The sequence below is a fragment of the Euprymna scolopes genome, chromosome 35 (genome assembly GCF_053919585.1).
Source record: "Euprymna scolopes isolate OS-2025 chromosome 35, ASM5391958v1, whole genome shotgun sequence".
NCBI classification, from domain to species: Eukaryota; Metazoa; Mollusca; class Cephalopoda; order Sepiida; family Sepiolidae; genus Euprymna; species Euprymna scolopes.
The window spans coordinates 14,558,966-14,577,050 of record NC_136516.1 but is presented as its reverse complement, the minus strand read 5'-3'; the positions used below and the strand labels follow the sequence as shown (position 1 = coordinate 14,577,050).

The following is an 18,085-nucleotide window of genomic DNA, read 5'->3' as shown; positions in this document are numbered from 1 at the left end:
GTGGTCGACCTCGAGTTCAATAGCAACTTCTTGTGTGCTTTTGCGAGGATCAGCTTCAATTAAGGTTTTCAAATGTTCGTTATCAACCGCAGTTGGCCGACCGCGACCGCCTTCATCTTCGAGGCTCTCGTCACCATTGCGAAATTTCTTGAACCACCGTTATGCCACATGTTTATTAGTGGTTCCTGGGCCAAACGCATCATTGATATCACGAGCTGTCCCGCCAGCTTTTCGGCCTTGTTTGAACTGGAACAAGAAAATCGTGCGGATTTGAATTATGTCCGTGCTGTCGAAAAGCCTGCAAAAAAATGATTGGGGAGATTGAGAACGGTAATGAATAACTCGACTCAATAGAGCGAAGAACGCGCTTCAAAATGATATATAACATGGCTATATATATATATATATATATATATATATATATATATATATATATATATATATATATATCAATAAATTTATTCGTTATTTCGTATTTCTGTGTTATGCCAACGATTATCTCCTGATGAGTTTGTTAGCTAAAGGACCCCTAGGGGTTTTTCGTGTATTATTTTTAAAATGCTATATAAGTTTTTGTACCGTCAAAAGTTTGATCATTGCTGAATTGATAAAATATAAGACAGAACAATAAAAACATCAAACTAGTGGAAAAAGGTTTCACGGCATCCAAATTAATCCTAAAGTCATCATGAGTAATTACACCATCAAAGAGTCGATATTTATTGTAGAGTTGTTGAATTTAAATTTCAAATCCATCAGCTTCTTTTGGGACACACTGTGTGTGTCTCCCCCTCTCTCTCTCTTTCTCTCTCTCTCTCTCTCTCTCTCTCTCTCTCTCTCTGTATATATATATATATATATATATATATATATATATATATATATATATATATATATATATATATATATATAACTACTTAATTTACTGACATAAAATTAATATATACGAAAGTATAAATTTATGTGTAAACTTTAAGTATTTACTTTAAAAGTGCTCAATACGTAGGTAGAGCTAGTTAGTAAGTTATAAAATATATATGGCGATTAAGCTACACTGAATATTAATATATATGGCGATTAAGCTACACTGAATATTAAGCCTGATGAGTCCTAGAGTGGATGAAACGCGGAATATTCAATGTAGCTTAATCGCCATATATATTTTATAACTTACTATATATATATATATATATATATATATATATATATATATATATATATATATGAGAGAGAGAGAGAGAGAGAGAGAGAGAGAGAGAAGAGGGAGTTGAAAGAATAAAAAAATTGACCGTTTGTGTGTGTATATTTATTCTTGTGCCTGACTTTAAAAATAAAAAAAAATAAAAGTTGATTTTAAAAGTTTAAATAAAAGATGTCTTTTTAAAAATTTTTTATTTTTATTAATCTTCGCAGTATCGATTTGTTAAACCTACAAATTGCGTTTTCTCTTCCTCAATTCCAGTGTGCATATTTGCTATGATAACTTCTTCTTCTTCCTCCTCATCCTTCTCTACACCCCCATACTCATCGTTCAGCCATGCCAGCTGGGTGAGTACCCAAAGTACCTACGCCTACATCGCATGGTAACACAATCTCACAAGTTTAAAAAACACATGCCAACTTCCGTAGAACTTCATTCACGAAGGAAGGCTTTCTTTTATCTACAGAGTGTCACATAATTTTGATGCCCCAGGAGCAAACCAGGGTGGGACAGGAAGTGTGCCCTGATTTCAAAAGCCAATAAAAACAAACATATGATCATAAAGCAAGAATAATTTTTTACATTAATTTGTATAACATTAAACTTTTAAAATTAAGTCTAATAACCATGTTTTTATGTGCAAATGAGTCACCACTCGTCAAGACCTAAAGGCCATTTGAGGACAAGTGTTAATGGTTTGTGTCAGGTGGATGCTGAGACAAACGCCTTGGTGATTGTTAATAATTGGGCAGAATTTGATTATTTATGAGGAAGGCTCAGCAAGAATTTGTTTACATTAGACTTGAAAACGACCATGTTGTAGTCAGTTAAGAAGCAGTCCTGTTTAATTGTATTTCACACTCACGGGTAGTTCTTGGAAATAAATATTTTTCGTGGAAGTTCCGTTTAGTTTGAGGTATAACAAGGAAGAAATAAATATTTTTCGTGGAAGTTCCGTTTAGTTTGAGGTATAAATAGGAAGAAATAAATATTTTTCGTGGAAGTTCCGTTTAGTTTGAGGTATAACAAGGAAGAAATAAATATTTTTCGTGGAAGTTCCGTTTAGTTTGAGGTATAACAAGGAAGAAATAAATATCTTTCGTGGAAGTTCCGTTTAGTTTGAGGTATAACAAGGAAGAAATAAATATCTTTCGTGGAAGTTCCGTTTAGTTTGAGGTATAACAAGGAAGAAATAAATATCTTTCGTGGAAGTTCCGTTTAGTTTGAGGTATAACAAGGAAGAAATAAATATCTTTCGTGGAAGTTCCGTTTAGTTTGAGGTATAACAAGGAAGAAATAAATATCTTTCGTGGAAGTTCCGTTTAGTTTGAGGTATAACAAGGAAGAAATAAATATCTTTCGTGGAGGTTCCGTTTAGTTTGAGGTATAACAAGGAAGAAATAAATATCTTTCGTGGAGGTTCCGTTTAGTTTGAGGTATAACAAGGAAGAAATAAATATCTTTCGTGGAAGTTCCGTTTAGTTTGAGGTATAACAAGGAAGAAATAAATATCTTTCGTGGAGGTTCCGTTTAGTTTGAGGTATAACAAGGAAGAAATAAATATCTTTCGTGGAGGTTCCGTTTAGTTTGAGGTATAACAAGGAAGAAATAAATATCTTTCGTGGAGGTTCCGTTTAGTTTGAGGTATAACAAGGAAGAAATAAATATTTTTCGTGGAGGTTCCGTTTAGTTTGAGGTATAACAAGGAAGAAATAAATATTTTTCGTGGAGGTTCCGTTTAGTTTGAGGTATAACAAGGAAGAAATAAATATTTTTAGTGGAGGTTCCGTTTAGTTTGAGGTATAACAAGGAAGAAATAAATATTTTTCGTGGAGGTTCCGTTTAGTTTGAGGTATAACAAGGAAGAAATAAATATTTTTCGTGGAGGTTCCGTTTAGTTTGAGGTATAACAAGGAAGAAATAAATATTTTTCGTGGAGGTTCCGTTTAGTTTGAGGTATAACAAGGAAGAAATAAATATTTTTCGTGGAGGTTCCGTTTAGTTTGAGGTATAACAAGGAAGAAATAAATATTTTTCGTGGAGGTTCCGTTTAGTTTGAGGTATAACAAGGAAGAAATAAATATTTTTCGTGGAAGTTCCGTTTAGTTTGAGGTATAACAAGGAAGAAATAAATATTTTTCGTGGAAGTTCCGTTTAGTTTGAGGTATAACAAGGAAGAAATAAATATTTTTCGTGGAAGTTCCGTTTAGTTTGAGGTATAACAAGGAAGAAATAAATATTTTTCGTGGAAGTTCCGTTTAGTTTGAGGTATAACAAGGAAGAAATAAATATTTTTCGTGGAAGTTCCGTTTAGTTTGAGGTATAACAAGGAAGAAATAAATATTTTTCGTGGAGGTTCCGTTTAGTTTGAGGTATAACAAGGAAGAAATAAATATTTTTCGTGGAGGTTCCGTTTAGTTTGAGGTATAACAAGGAAGAAATAAATATTTTTCGTGGAAGTTCCGTTTAGTTTGAGGTATAACAAGGAAGAAATAAATATTTTTCGTGGAGGTTCCGTTTAGTTTGAGGTATAACAAGGAAGAAATAAATATTTTTCGTGGAGGTTCCGTTTAGTTTGAGGTATAACAAGGAAGAAATAAATATTTTTCGTGGAGGTTCCGTTTAGTTTGAGGTATAACAAGGAAGAAATAAATATTTTTCGTGGAAGTTCCGTTTAGTTTGAGGTATAACAAGGAAGAAATAAATATCTTTCGTGGAGGTTCCGTTTAGTTTGAGGTATAACAAGGAAGAAATAAATATCTTTCGTGGAGGTTCCGTTTAGTTTGAGGTATAACAAGGAAGAAATAAATATCTTTCGTGGAGGTTCCGTTTAGTTTGAGGTATAACAAGGAAGAAATAAATATTTTTCGTGGAGGTTCCGTTTAGTTTGAGGTATAACAAGGAAGAAATAAATATTTTTCGTGGAGGTTCCGTTTAGTTTGAGGTATAACAAGGAAGAAATAAATATTTTTCGTGGAGGTTCCGTTTAGTTTGAGGTATAACAAGGAAGAAATAAATATTTTTCGTGGAGGTTCCGTTTAGTTTGAGGTATAACAAGGAAGAAATAAATATTTTTCGTGGAGGTTCCGTTTAGTTTGAGGTATAACAAGGAAGAAATTAATATTTTTCGTGGAGGTTCCGTTTAGTTTGAGGTATAACAAGGAAGAAATAAATATTTTTCGTGGAGGTTCCGTTTAGTTTGAGGTATAACAAGGAAGAAATAAATATTTTTCGTGGAGGTTCCGTTTAGTTTGAGGTATAACAAGGAAGAAATAAATATTTTTCGTGGAGGTTCCGTTTAGTTTGAGGTATAACAAGGAAGAAATAAATATTTTTCGTGGAGGTTCCGTTTAGTTTGAGGTATAACAAGGAAGAAATAAATATTTTTCGTGGAGGTTCCGTTTAGTTTGAGGTATAACAAGGAAGAAATAAATATTTATCGTGGAGGTTCCGTTTAGTTTGAGGTATAACAAGGAAGAAATAAATATTTTTCGTGGAGGTTCCGTTTAGTTTGAGGTATAACAAGGAAGAAATAAATATTTTTCGTGGAGGTTCCGTTTAGTTTGAGGTATAACAAGGAAGAAATAAATATTTTTCGTGGAGGTTCCGTTTAGTTTGAGGTATAACAAGGAAGAAATAAATATTTTTCGTGGAGGTTCCGTTTAGTTTGAGGTATAACAAGGAAGAAATAAATATTTTTCGTGGAGGTTCCGTTTAGTTTGAGGTATAACAAGGAAGAAATAAATATTTTTCGTGGAAGTTCCGTTTAGTTTGAGGTATAACAAGGAAGAAATAAATATTTTTCGTGGAAGTTCCGTTTAGTTTGAGGTATAACAAGGAAGAAATAAATATTTTTCGTGGAAGTTCCGTTTAGTTTGAGGTATAACAAGGAAGAAATAAATATTTTTCGTGGAAGTTCCGTTTAGTTTGAGGTATAACAAGGAAGAAATAAATATTTTTCGTGGAAGTTCCGTTTAGTTTGAGGTATAACAAGGAAGAAATAAATATTTTTCGTGGAGGTTCCGTTTAGTTTGAGGTATAACAAGGAAGAAATAAATATTTTTCGTGGAGGTTCCGTTTAGTTTGAGGTATAACAAGGAAGAAATAAATATTTTTCGTGGAGGTTCCGTTTAGTTTGAGGTATAACAAGGAAGAAATAAATATTTTTCGTGGAGGTTCCGTTTAGTTTTAGGTATAACAAGGAAGAAATAAATATTTTTCGTGGAGGTTCCGTTTAGTTTGAGGTATAACAAGGAAGAAATAAATATTTTTCGTGGAGGTTCCGTTTAGTTTGAGGTATAACAAGGAAGAAATAAATATTTTTCGTGGAGGTTCCGTTTAGTTTGAGGTATAACAAGGAAGAAATAAATATTTTTCGTGGAGGTTCCGTTTAGTTTGAGGTATAACAAGGAAGAAATAAATATTTTTCGTGGAGGTTCCGTTTAGTTTGAGGTATAACAAGGAAGAAATAAATATTTTTCGTGGAGGTTCCGTTAAGTTTGAGGTATAACAAGGAAGAAATAAATATTTTTCGTGGAGGTTCCGTTTAGTTTGAGGTATAACAAGGAAGAAATAAATATTTTTCGTGGAGGTTCCGTTTAGTTTGAGGTATAACAAGGAAGAAATAAATATTTTTCGTGGAGGTTCCGTTTAGTTTGAGGTATAACAAGGAAGAAATAAATATTTTTCGTGGAGGTTCCGTTTAGTTTGAGGTATAACAAGGAAGAAATAAATATTTTTCGTGGAGGTTCCGTTTAGTTTGAGGTATAACAAGGAAGAAATAAACATTTTTCGTGGAAGTTCCGTTTAGTTTGAGGTATAACAAGGAAGAAATAAATATCTTTCGTGGAGGTTCCGTTTAGTTTGAGGTATAACAAGGAAGAAATAAATATCTTTCGTGGAGGTTCCGTTTAGTTTGAGGTATAACAAGGAAGAAATAAATATTTTTCGTGGAGGTTCCGTTTAGTTTGAGGTATAACAAGGAAGAAATAAATATTTTTCGTGGAGGTTCCGTTTAGTTTGAGGTATAACAAGGAAGAAATAAATATTTTTCGTGGAGGTTCCGTTTAGTTTGAGGTATAACAAGGAAGAAATAAATATTTTTCGTGGAGGTTCCGTTTAGTTTGAGGTATAACAAGGAAGAAATAAATATTTTTCGTGGAGGTTCCGTTTAGTTTGAGGTATAACAAGGAAGAAATAAATATTTTTCGTGGAGGTTCCGTTTAGTTTGAGGTATAACAAGGAAGAAATAAATATTTTTCGTGGAGGTTCCGTTTAGTTTGAGGTATAACAAGGAAGAAATAAATATTTTTCGTGGAGGTTCCGTTTAGTTTGAGGTATAACAAGGAAGAAATAAATATTTATCGTGGAGGTTCCGTTTAGTTTGAGGTATAACAAGGAAGAAATAAATATTTTTCGTGGAGGTTCCGTTTAGTTTGAGGTATAACAAGGAAGAAATAAATATTTTTCGTGGAGGTTCCGTTTAGTTTGAGGTATAACAAGGAAGAAATAAATATTTTTCGTGGAGGTTCCGTTTAGTTTGAGGTATAACAAGGAAGAAATAAATATTTTTCGTGGAAGTTCCGTTTAGTTTGAGGTATAACAAGGAAGAAATAAATATTTTTCGTGGAAGTTCCGTTTAGTTTGAGGTATAACAAGGAAGAAATAAATATTTTTCGTGGAAGTTCCGTTTAGTTTGAGGTATAACAAGGAAGAAATAAATATTTTTCGTGGAAGTTCCGTTTAGTTTGAGGTATAACAAGGAAGAAATAAATATTTTTCGTGGAAGTTCCGTTTAGTTTGAGGTATAACAAGGAAGAAATAAATATTTTTCGTGGAGGTTCCGTTTAGTTTGAGGTATAACAAGGAAGAAATAAATATTTTTCGTGGAGGTTCCGTTTAGTTTGAGGTATAACAAGGAAGAAATAAATATTTTTCGTGGAGGTTCCGTTTAGTTTGAGGTATAACAAGGAAGAAATAAATATTTTTCGTGGAGGTTCCGTTTAGTTTGAGATATTACAAGGAAGAAATAAATATTTTTCGTGGAGGTTCCGTTTAGTTTTAGGTATAACAAGGAAGAAATAAATATTTTTCGTGGAGGTTCCGTTTAGTTTGAGGTATAACAAGGAAGAAATAAATATTTTTCGTGGAGGTTCCGTTTAGTTTGAGGTATAACAAGGAAGAAATAAATATTTTTCGTGGAGGTTCCGTTTAGTTTGAGGTATCACAAGGAAGAAATAAATATTTTTCGTGGAAGTTCCGTTTAGTTTGAGGTATAACAAGGAAGAAATAAATATTTTTCGTGGAAGTTCCGTTTAGTTTGAGGTATAACAAGGAAGAAATAAATATTTTTCGTGGAAGTTCCGTTTAGTTTGAGGTATAACAAGGAAGAAATAAATATTTTTCGTGGAAGTTCCGTTTAGTTTGAGGTATAACAAGGAAGAAATAAATATTTTTCGTGGAGGTTCCGTTTAGTTTGAGGTATAACAAGGAAGAAATAAATATTTTTCGTGGAGGTTCCGTTTAGTTTGAGGTATAACAAGGAAGAAATAAATATTTTTCGTGGAGGTTCCGTTTAGTTTGAGGTATAACAAGGAAGAAATAAATATTTTTCGTGGAGGTTCCGTTTAGTTTGAGATATAACAAGGAAGAAATAAATATTTTTCGTGGAGGTTCCGTTTAGTTTTAGGTATAACAAGGAAGAAATAAATATTTTTCGTGGAGGTTCCGTTTAGTTTGAGGTATAACAAGGAAGAAATAAATATTTTTCGTGGAGGTTCCGTTTAGTTTGAGGTATAACAAGGAAGAAATAAATATTTTTCGTGGAGGTTCCGTTTAGTTTGAGGTATAACAAGGAAAAAATAAATATTTTTCGTGGAGGTTCCGTTTAGTTTGAGGTATAACAAGGAAGAAATAAATATTTTTCGTGGAGGTTCCGTTTAGTTTGAGGTATAACAAGGAAGAAATAAATATTTTTCGTGGAGGTTCCGTTTAGTTTGAGGTATAACAAGGAAGAAATAAATATTTTTCGTGGAAGTTCCGTTTAGTTTGAGGTATAACAAGGAAGAAATAAATATTTTTCGTGGAGGTTCCGTTTAGTTTGAGGTATAACAAGGAAGAAATAAATATTTTTCGTGGAGGTTCCGTTTAGTTTGAGGTATAACAAGGAAGAAATAAATATTTTTCGTGGAGGTTCCGTTTAGTTTGAGGTATAACAAGGAAGAAATAAATATTTTTCGTGGAGGTTCCGTTTAGTTTGAGGTATCACAAGGAAGAAATAAATATTTTTCGTGGAAGTTCCGTTTAGTTTGAGGTATAACAAGGAAGAAATAAATATTTTTCGTGGAAGTTCCGTTTAGTTTGAGGTATAACAAGGAAGAAATAAATATTTTTCGTGGAAGTTCCGTTTAGTTTGAGGTATAACAAGGAAGAAATAAATATTTTTCGTGGAGGTTCCGTTTAGTTTGAGGTATAACAAGGAAGAAATAAATATTTTTCGTGGAGGTTCCGTTTAGTTTGAGATATAACAAGGAAGAAATAAATATTTTTCGTGGAGGTTCCGTTTAGTTTTAGGTATAACAAGGAAGAAATAAATATTTTTCGTGGAGGTTCCGTTTAGTTTGAGGTATAACAAGGAAGAAATAAATATTTTTCGTGGAGGTTCCGTTTAGTTTGAGGTATAACAAGGAAGAAATAAATATTTTTCGTGGAGGTTCCGTTTAGTTTGAGGTATCACAAGGAAGAAATAAATATTTTTCGTGGAAGTTCCGTTTAGTTTGAGGTATAACAAGGAAGAAATAAATATTTTTCGTGGAAGTTCCGTTTAGTTTAAGGTATAACAAGGAAGAAATAAATATTTTTCGTGGAAGTTCCGTTTAGTTTGAGGTATAACAAGGAAGAAATAAATATTTTTCGTGGAAGTTCCGTTTAGTTTGAGGTATAACAAGGAAGAAATAAATATTTTTCGTGGAGGTTCCGTTTAGTTTGAGGTATAACAAGGAAGAAATAAATATTTTTCGTGGAGGTTCCGTTTAGTTTGAGGTATAACAAGGAAGAAATAAATATTTTTCGTGGAGGTTCCGTTTAGTTTGAGGTATAACAAGGAAGAAATAAATATTTTTCGTGGAGGTTCCGTTTAGTTTGAGATATAACAAGGAAGAAATAAATATTTTTCGTGGAGGTTCCGTTTAGTTTTAGGTATAACAAGGAAGAAATAAATATTTTTCGTGGAGGTTCCGTTTAGTTTGAGGTATAACAAGGAAGAAATAAATATTTTTCGTGGAGGTTCCGTTTAGTTTGAGGTATAACAAGGAAGAAATAAATATTTTTCGTGGAGGTTCCGTTTAGTTTGAGGTATAACAAGGAAGAAATAAATATTTTTCGTGGAGGTTCCGTTTAGTTTGAGGTATAACAAGGAAGAAATAAATATTTTTCGTGGAGGTTCCGTTTAGTTTGAGGTATAACAAGGAAGAAATAAATATTTTTCGTGGAGGTTCCGTTTAGTTTGAGGTATAACAAGGAAGAAATAAATATTTTTCGTGGAAGTTCCGTTTAGTTTGAGGTATAACAAGGAAGAAATAAATATTTTTCGTGGAGGTTCCGTTTAGTTTGAGGTATAACAAGGAAGAAATAAATATTTTTCGTGGAAGTTCCGTTTAGTTTGAGGTATAACAAGGAAGAAATAAATATTTTTCGTGGAAGTTCCGTTTAGTTTGAGGTATAACAAGGAAGAAATAAATATTTTTCGTGGAGGTTCCGTTTAGTTTGAGGTATAACAAGGAAGAAATAAATATTTTTCGTGGAGGTTCCGTTTAGTTTGAGGTATAACAAGGAAGAAATAAATATTTTTCGTGGAGGTTCCGTTTAGTTTGAGGTATAACAAGGAAGAAATAAATATTTTTCGTGGAGGTTCCGTTAAGTTTGAGGTATAACAAGGAAGAAATAAATATTTTTCGTGGAAGTTCCGTTTAGTTTGAGGTATAACAAGGAAGAAATAAATATTTTTCGTGGAAGTTCCGTTTAGTTTGAGGTATAACAAGGAAGAAATAAATATTTTTCGTGGAAGTTCCGTTTAGTTTGAGGTATAACAAGGAAGAAATAAATATTTTTCGTGGAAGTTCCGTTTAGTTTGAGGTATAACAAGGAAGAAATAAATATCTTTCGTGGAGGTTCCGTTTAGTTTGAGGTATAACAAGGAAGAAATAAATATTTTTCGTGGAGGTTCCGTTTAGTTTGAGGTATAACAAGGAAGAAATAAATATCTTTCGTGGAGGTTCCGTTTAGTTTGAGGTATAACAAGGAAGAAATAAATATTTTTCGTGGAGGTTCCGTTTAGTTTGAGGTATAACAAGGAAGAAATAAATATTTTTCGTGGAGGTTCCGTTTAGTTTGAGGTATAACAAGGAAGAAATAAATATTTTTCGTGGAGGTTCCGTTTAGTTTGAGGTATAACAAGGAAGAAATAAATATTTTTCGTGGAGGTTCCGTTTAGTTTGAGGTATAACAAGGAAGAAATAAATATTTTTCGTGGAGGTTCCGTTTAGTTTGAGGTATAACAAGGAAGAAATAAATATTTTTCGTGGAGGTTCCGTTTAGTTTGAGGTATAACAAGGAAGAAATAAATATTTTTCGTGGAGGTTCCGTTTAGTTTGAGGTATAACAAGGAAGAAATAAATATTTTTCGTGGAAGTTCCGTTTAGTTTGAGGTATAACAAGGAAGAAATAAATATTTTTCGTGGAGGTTCCGTTTAGTTTGAGGTATAACAAGGAAGAAATAAATATTTTTCGTGGAAGTTCCGTTTAGTTTGAGGTATAACAAGGAAGAAATAAATATTTTTCGTGGAAGTTCCGTTTAGTTTGAGGTATAACAAGGAAGAAATAAATATTTTTCGTGGAGGTTCCGTTTAGTTTGAGGTATAACAAGGAAGAAATAAATATTTTTCGTGGAGGTTCCGTTTAGTTTGAGGTATAACAAGGAAGAAATAAATATTTTTCGTGGAGGTTCCGTTTAGTTTGAGGTATAACAAGGAAGAAATAAATATTTTTCGTGGAGGTTCCGTTTAGTTTGAGGTATAACAAGGAAGAAATAAATATTTTTCGTGGAAGTTCCGTTTAGTTTGAGGTATAACAAGGAAGAAATAAATATTTTTCGTGGAAGTTCCGTTTAGTTTGAGGTATAACAAGGAAGAAATAAATATTTTTCGTGGAAGTTCCGTTTAGTTTGAGGTATAACAAGGAAGAAATAAATATTTTTCGTGGAAGTTCCGTTTAGTTTGAGGTATAACAAGGAAGAAATAAATATTTTTCGTGGAAGTTCCGTTTAGTTTGAGGTATAACAAGGAAGAAATAAATATTTTTCGTGGAAGTTCCGTTTAGTTTGAGGTATAACAAGGAAGAAATAAATATTTTTCGTGGAAGTTCCGTTTAGTTTGAGGTATAACAAGGAAGAAATAAATATTTTTCGTGGAGGTTCCGTTTAGTTTGAGGTATAACAAGGAAGAAATAAATATTTTTCGTGGAGGTTCCGTTTAGTTTGAGGTATAACAAGGAAGAAATAAATATTTTTCGTGGAGGTTCCGTTTAGTTTGAGGTATAACAAGGAAGAAATAAATATTTTTCGTGGAGGTTCCGTTTAGTTTGAGGTATAACAAGGAAGAAATAAATATTTTTCGTGGAGGTTCCGTTTAGTTTGAGGTATAACAAGGAAGAAATAAATATTTTTCGTGGAGGTTCCGTTTAGTTTGAGGTATAACAAGGAAGAAATAAATATTTTTCGTGGAGGTTCCGTTTAGTTTGAGGTATAACAAGGAAGAAATAAATATTTTTCGTGGAGGTTCCGTTTAGTTTGAGGTATAACAAGGAAGAAATAAATATTTTTCGTGGAAGTTCCGTTTAGTTTGAGGTATAACAAGGAAGAAATAAATATCTTTCGTGGAGGTTCCGTTTAGTTTGAGGTATAACAAGGAAGAAATAAATATCTTTCGTGGAGGTTCCGTTTAGTTTGAGGTATAACAAGGAAGAAATAAATATCTTTCGTGGAGGTTCCGTTTAGTTTGAGGTATAACAAGGAAGAAATAAATATTTTTCGTGGAGGTTCCGTTTAGTTTGAGGTATAACAAGGAAGAAATAAATATTTTTCGTGGAGGTTCCGTTTAGTTTGAGGTATAACAAGGAAGAAATAAATATTTTTCGTGGAGGTTCCGTTTAGTTTGAGGTATAACAAGGAAGAAATAAATATTTTTCGTGGAGGTTCCGTTTAGTTTGAGGTATAACAAGGAAGAAATAAATATTTCCTTAAAAAGAAACCTGAGTTAGACTTCGTCTATTTTGATTGGTCTTCCGGAACGAGGAGCGTCATTGAGGTCAAAATTACCGTGTTTGAATCTGGTAAACCAATCTTGAACAGTTCTCTCAGCTATAGTGTTTTCTCCATATACGGCACACATATCCTTGGTCACTTCAATCACATTTTGACCTCGATTAAAGGCGAAAAGAAAGTGTCGAAAATGTGTGTGTGTGTGTGTGTGTGTGTGTGTGTGTGTGTGTGTGTGTGTGTGTGTGTGTGTGCGTGTTTCTACCTGACAATCCATTTGATGGTTCTGAAAAACGAGAAAAAATTTTATGAGCAAAAAATAAATAAATAAATAAATAAAAATAAATAAATAAAAAAACGATTACCATTATCTTGTAGAACAGAATAAGTGCTTTCTAATTGTATATAACACTTTGCCAAATATCAAAACATGTTTTAGAACAAAATTTTTTTTATGAAACGGCGGGAACTTATGCAACAACCTGATATTAATTGTTGAATTATTTATTGTTTATATATAAAAAAAAAACAATAGATGTATGTATGTGTGTCTGTCTATGTGAAAATATTTAACCGATAAACTGTTAAACTACTGCTAACATAACACCGCAATTAACAGGAAGTAGGAATCATACACCAAGGATTGTTTATAAGTAAATCTTTTTTTCGGTGAATGAATAACGCGCACAGAAATATGTCGGAAAGTTGAAATGCAAAATGTTTATTTCAACTTACCAACATATTTCTGTTACTTTTTCGCATGTGCAAATTCATTCATAGCTTTAAGCGGTTTAATTTAAAACACTGGTCAACAAATTTTTCTTTTTTTCCTTTGGCAGACCATCTAGGAGTGTTTTCTGGGGTTTTGAAGGTCGCTGATTACGAATATAACATTGGTTTTGCCAGATTGGCTCTAGTTTAGAAGATACTGATAGCCCCAAATAAGCCTAAACTGCTAAAATTCTCCCTGAAATACTTCAATATAGAAGCAGTAAATAATAATTTTCTGATATTATTGAATCATTATAATGATTATGTATATATTGAAGTATTTCAGGGAGAATTTTTATATAATTATTTATATAGGGAGAATTTTTATATAATTATATACTGTAATTACTTAATAACATGTTCCATAAATATAGTTGCAGTATAAATTAAACAGTAATTAAGAATTTTCTTTTTAATTCCACAGTTGAAAATGAATTCCAGAGAGAAAATGAGATCTGCTAGAAGATGTTGCAAAAGAGGAATATTACAGACTTTGTCAAGAGGGCGTACAAAGCATACTTCGATATGATACTTGGTGACCAAGACAAATCTTGGGCCCCACATATGGTGTGCAAAACCTGTGTAGAAAGTCTCCGCGGTTGGACCAACGGTAAGCTGAAGTTGAAGTTGTACCAATGGTGTGGAGAGAGCCCAACAATCATTTTGATGACTGCTACTTCTGTCTCAATGACATGACGGGGTTTAACAAGCACAAGAAAGCAAATTGGCAGTATCCGAGCCTGGATTCTGCTATCCGTCCTGTTGCGCACTCTGAGGATCTACCTGTGCCTGTTTTCACCAGTTTGCCTGAAATCGATGAAACCGAAGAGAGTCCAGCTGATCTTTCAATATCAAGTGATGATAGCTGTAGTGACTATGAAGAACCCTCAAATGGCCCTCAGCTTTTCAATCAATCTGAACTTAATGACCTAGTGCGAGACCTTTGTTTGTCGAAGGAGCAGTCTGAAGTTATTGCATCACGACTCCAAGAGAAAAACATTCTTGATTCTGGCACAAAAGTAACATACTATAGGACAAGGGAAGGCAGCTTGCTTCGTTTCTTTTCTAAATAAGACGACCTGGTCTTTTGTAATGACGTTTCTGCACTTCTTAACTGCATGGGGATCTCATCATATGACCCAGCAGATTGGCGTCTCTTCATAGATAGCTCGAAAGCAAGTCTAAAAATTGTACTTTTGCACAATGGCAATAATTTTGCTCCTGTACCAATTGGCCATTCTACCAAGATGAAAGAAGAGTATGATGCTATCAAATTTGTTCTTGAAAAGCTGAATTACAACACTCATAAATGGCTGATTTGTGTGGACTTGAAAATGGTGAATTTTCTGCTTGGTCAGCAAAGTGGGTACACAAAGTATCCCTGCTTTGTTTGTTTGTGGGATAGCAGAGCAAGAATCCAGCACTGGAGAAGAGAGAACTGGCCAGAACGAGAGTCTCGAAGTCGGCACAGCCAACGTCATCAATGAGCCTTTGGTACCCAGGGATAGAATCATCTTCCCTCCATTGCACATAAAACTAGAGCTCATGAAGCAGTTTGTTAAGGCGTTGAACAAGGATGAGGATTGCTTCAAGTACATATGCAGGCAATTTCCAGGTCTTTCCATCGAAAAAGCTGAAAAAGGTGGCATCTTCGATGGACCTCAGATTCGAACGCTCATGAGGGATTCTGACTTCACTAATCATATGAACACGGTTGAGTTAAATGCTTGGGTGTCCTTCACAGATGTAGTGACAAACTTTTTGGGAAATCACAAAGCTGACAATTACAAGCAATTGGTCCGTAAGATGCTTACTGCATACGGAAAACTAGGGGAAAATATGAGCATTAAAGTTCATTTCTTGTTTAGCCACCTCGACAGATTTCCTGGTAATCTTGGTGATTACAGTGAGGAGCAGGGAGAGAGATTCCATCAAGACATCAAAACAATGGAAGAGGGGTATCAAGGCAAATGGGATGAGCACATGATGGCAGACTACTGCTGGAACCTTTTGAGAGACTGCCCAAAAGTTGCTCACAAGCGAAAATCGTATAAACGTCAATTTTAGTTTTGTGAATAAAATATTGTTTTGTGTGTTCATTGTAACTAAGAATCTAGTGTATAATGCTTTGCATTAATTTATGATATATAACTGATTATGTAAATGTTTTTTTTTCACTTGGAGAATTAAAATTCAGCAAATTTTTAGCAAATTTTTTGTATATCCTCGAAATCAATGAAAAGTGTTCAGTTATAGGATAAATGAAATGATGTTATATCTAACTTAACTTGTTAGATTGAGATTTTACACTGTCTTTGTGGTTTAAGATTATCATAAAAATCAATATCTGACATTTATGCACTATTTAGCCGTTTTTTGTACGTTTAGCTATGGTCGCGAATGGGTGATTTCAGACAAACGACCTCCCTGTGATATCTCAAAAACTAGAGCCAATTTGAAAAAACTAATGTCAGATTCGGATTCAGCGCCCTTGAAAACCCCAGAAACCAGTCTTACTTTGCCTGCCAAAAATATTGTGTTGACCAGTGAAATCTTTCTTATCTATGTGTCGATTTTCAAATTTCCACTATGATAGGTTTTCGAGAGTGATAAACACGAAAATAATGTTTAAAATTCCAGGAAACGAGTAGTTTCTAAGATATGAAGAAATTAACGTTTTAAAAAGTGGGTGATAACTTTTCTATATTCATTTAACGTAAAATGAACACCCACTTTATAGCCACCTTTATTTTGGGTGTGGGAGCGGCTGTTATTTTAAAGGGGTGATGTTTATTTGGTAATTGTGGTCTGGTAGACTAACGCTAAACCTACCTTAAATAACTTGTTTCCATAGGTTTTCTGGTGTGCTGAAAACAAATATCGCATTTAAATTTTTCGCAAATAAGCATTTTTCCGAGTATTAAGCAATGCAATTATTTATGTTATAAGTGGTGGCCATTGTTGTACGCGGAAGCGCACATATTTTTTTTTTTTGTTTAATACTATATTTTGTTTAATACTATATTTGGTTAATACTTATTTACGAAAAATTAAAATGCGAATTCGTTTTCAGCATACCCGATACTAGATAAGTTTGAAAATGATATTTGGAAAAGATTAGGATCGAACGCAATAAGAAAAATTATAAAAGATTACATATTGAAATCATAGGAATGCAGAACGATTGTCAATTGTTCTTGGAAATAACTAAATATTATTTATGTCAGAGTTAGATATGAACAATGCAGTTTAGAAATAATGACGGAATAAATAGGTTATAAATGAAACTACTTAATAAGGAATAAATAGGGATTAGAATATAATGCCAATTTGGGCACAAATTTAACCATTTGCAAATATTAATTTAGCATAAAGCACTCATTCTAAGTCAACAGACAATAATTTGGCCAGTTCTTAGCAAAAGTTATAACCACTAAAATTGCAATAATCTATATAATTATAAAACTCAAATGACCTTGTAATGAGTGTTGTAACCACATATCCGATTTACGACTTCCGGTAGCGCATGTGTACATAAACATAAACCCATAACAGCGTAAACAAATAAACACAAATTGCTACTTTTGCAGAATTTGACATGCGGACTGAAATATTAGCGCTATTATTTAGAAATTATTATTTAACATGGGAAGGGTGGGGATGTTTTGCAACTATTCTGTATTACAACTATACTGTCGCAATTTTCTTACAAATATATCAACTTTGACCCGTTGACAGCTATAAGAGCATTTTACAACAGCGATTTACCCACGTTCTTCCTTTTTTTTAATTTATTCTCCATTTTTTAATATATCTTTCTTAAAAACATTCATACATTTTCTTCTACACTACCAACATAAATAAATAACCCCGAAAATTTTTTTTTTTTACAAATAAATAATCAACACAATAAAACGTATTGTTTTACTGTGTACGTTTTCAGCATCCCAATTGTTTTTTTTTCGTGTTTAAATTTTCCAAATAAACAATTGTTAATACTTTCTGTTGTTTTTTTACATTGTTCATTTCCGCATTGCCTTATTTTTATTGACCTTATTATCAACATAAATTAAATATTTGACCCAATATGTCATGAATGTTTGTTTTAAATTAAATGAAAAAAAGTTACATTTTATTTTCATTTTCAATTTAAAAAGCCATTCTTAACATGGGGAGAGTGTTTTTAACTATTGTGTACTTTCAACTAACAATTTCATTTAAAAAAGATATATCAAAATTTTAATTTAACTTGAAGTATTACGGCATCTGTACAGTGTATAGCTACCTATAAGTATGGCAAACCACTTATAATTCAATGGCTGTAAGTTTTTTTTTTTTTTTTTCAAAAATAAAGAATTATAAACAGAACGACTCATAGAACTCTATCTATATTCTTTTTTTTTTCATTTTAATATACATTCATAGAAATGTTTCTGTTATGTCACAAAACTATTTTCTTTACGCCAGAAGTGTCACGCTCATACATTAATTCCATAGCTAATCTAACATACTGACCCAACGGGCCACGAGTAGTCTAGTTATAAATAATTATAGAAACATAATTAAGATACAATGCATACAATAGGCAAATGCAAATATGCACCATGTGGCATATTAATTATATTAAGTCATTTAATTGAAATATATAATCAGTCAATAAACATCCAAACAGATATAATTCAAGTATTTTAAGCAATCAAAATATTGATTTTAACCATATAATTAAACTTGCTACCGGAACAATATCAGAAACTCTCTATGAACCAAGCGAGCAACAGAAGATAATGTTTTGAAAGTAACAG

The 18,085-nt window shown here is 32.6% G+C and overlaps 1 protein-coding gene across 1 annotated transcript in view; it reads left to right on the top strand.

The window, feature by feature from the left end:
- Positions 1-18,085, top strand: part of LOC145259588 (collagen alpha-6(VI) chain-like) — a 95,599-nt gene that overhangs the window by 39,446 nt on the left and 38,068 nt on the right. The window contains exon 7 of the mRNA XM_080117242.1: positions 1,414-1,548. Within this exon, the coding sequence (XP_079973368.1) occupies positions 1,414-1,548 (135 nt within the window). The remainder of the gene's footprint in view (positions 1-1,413; positions 1,549-18,085) is intronic.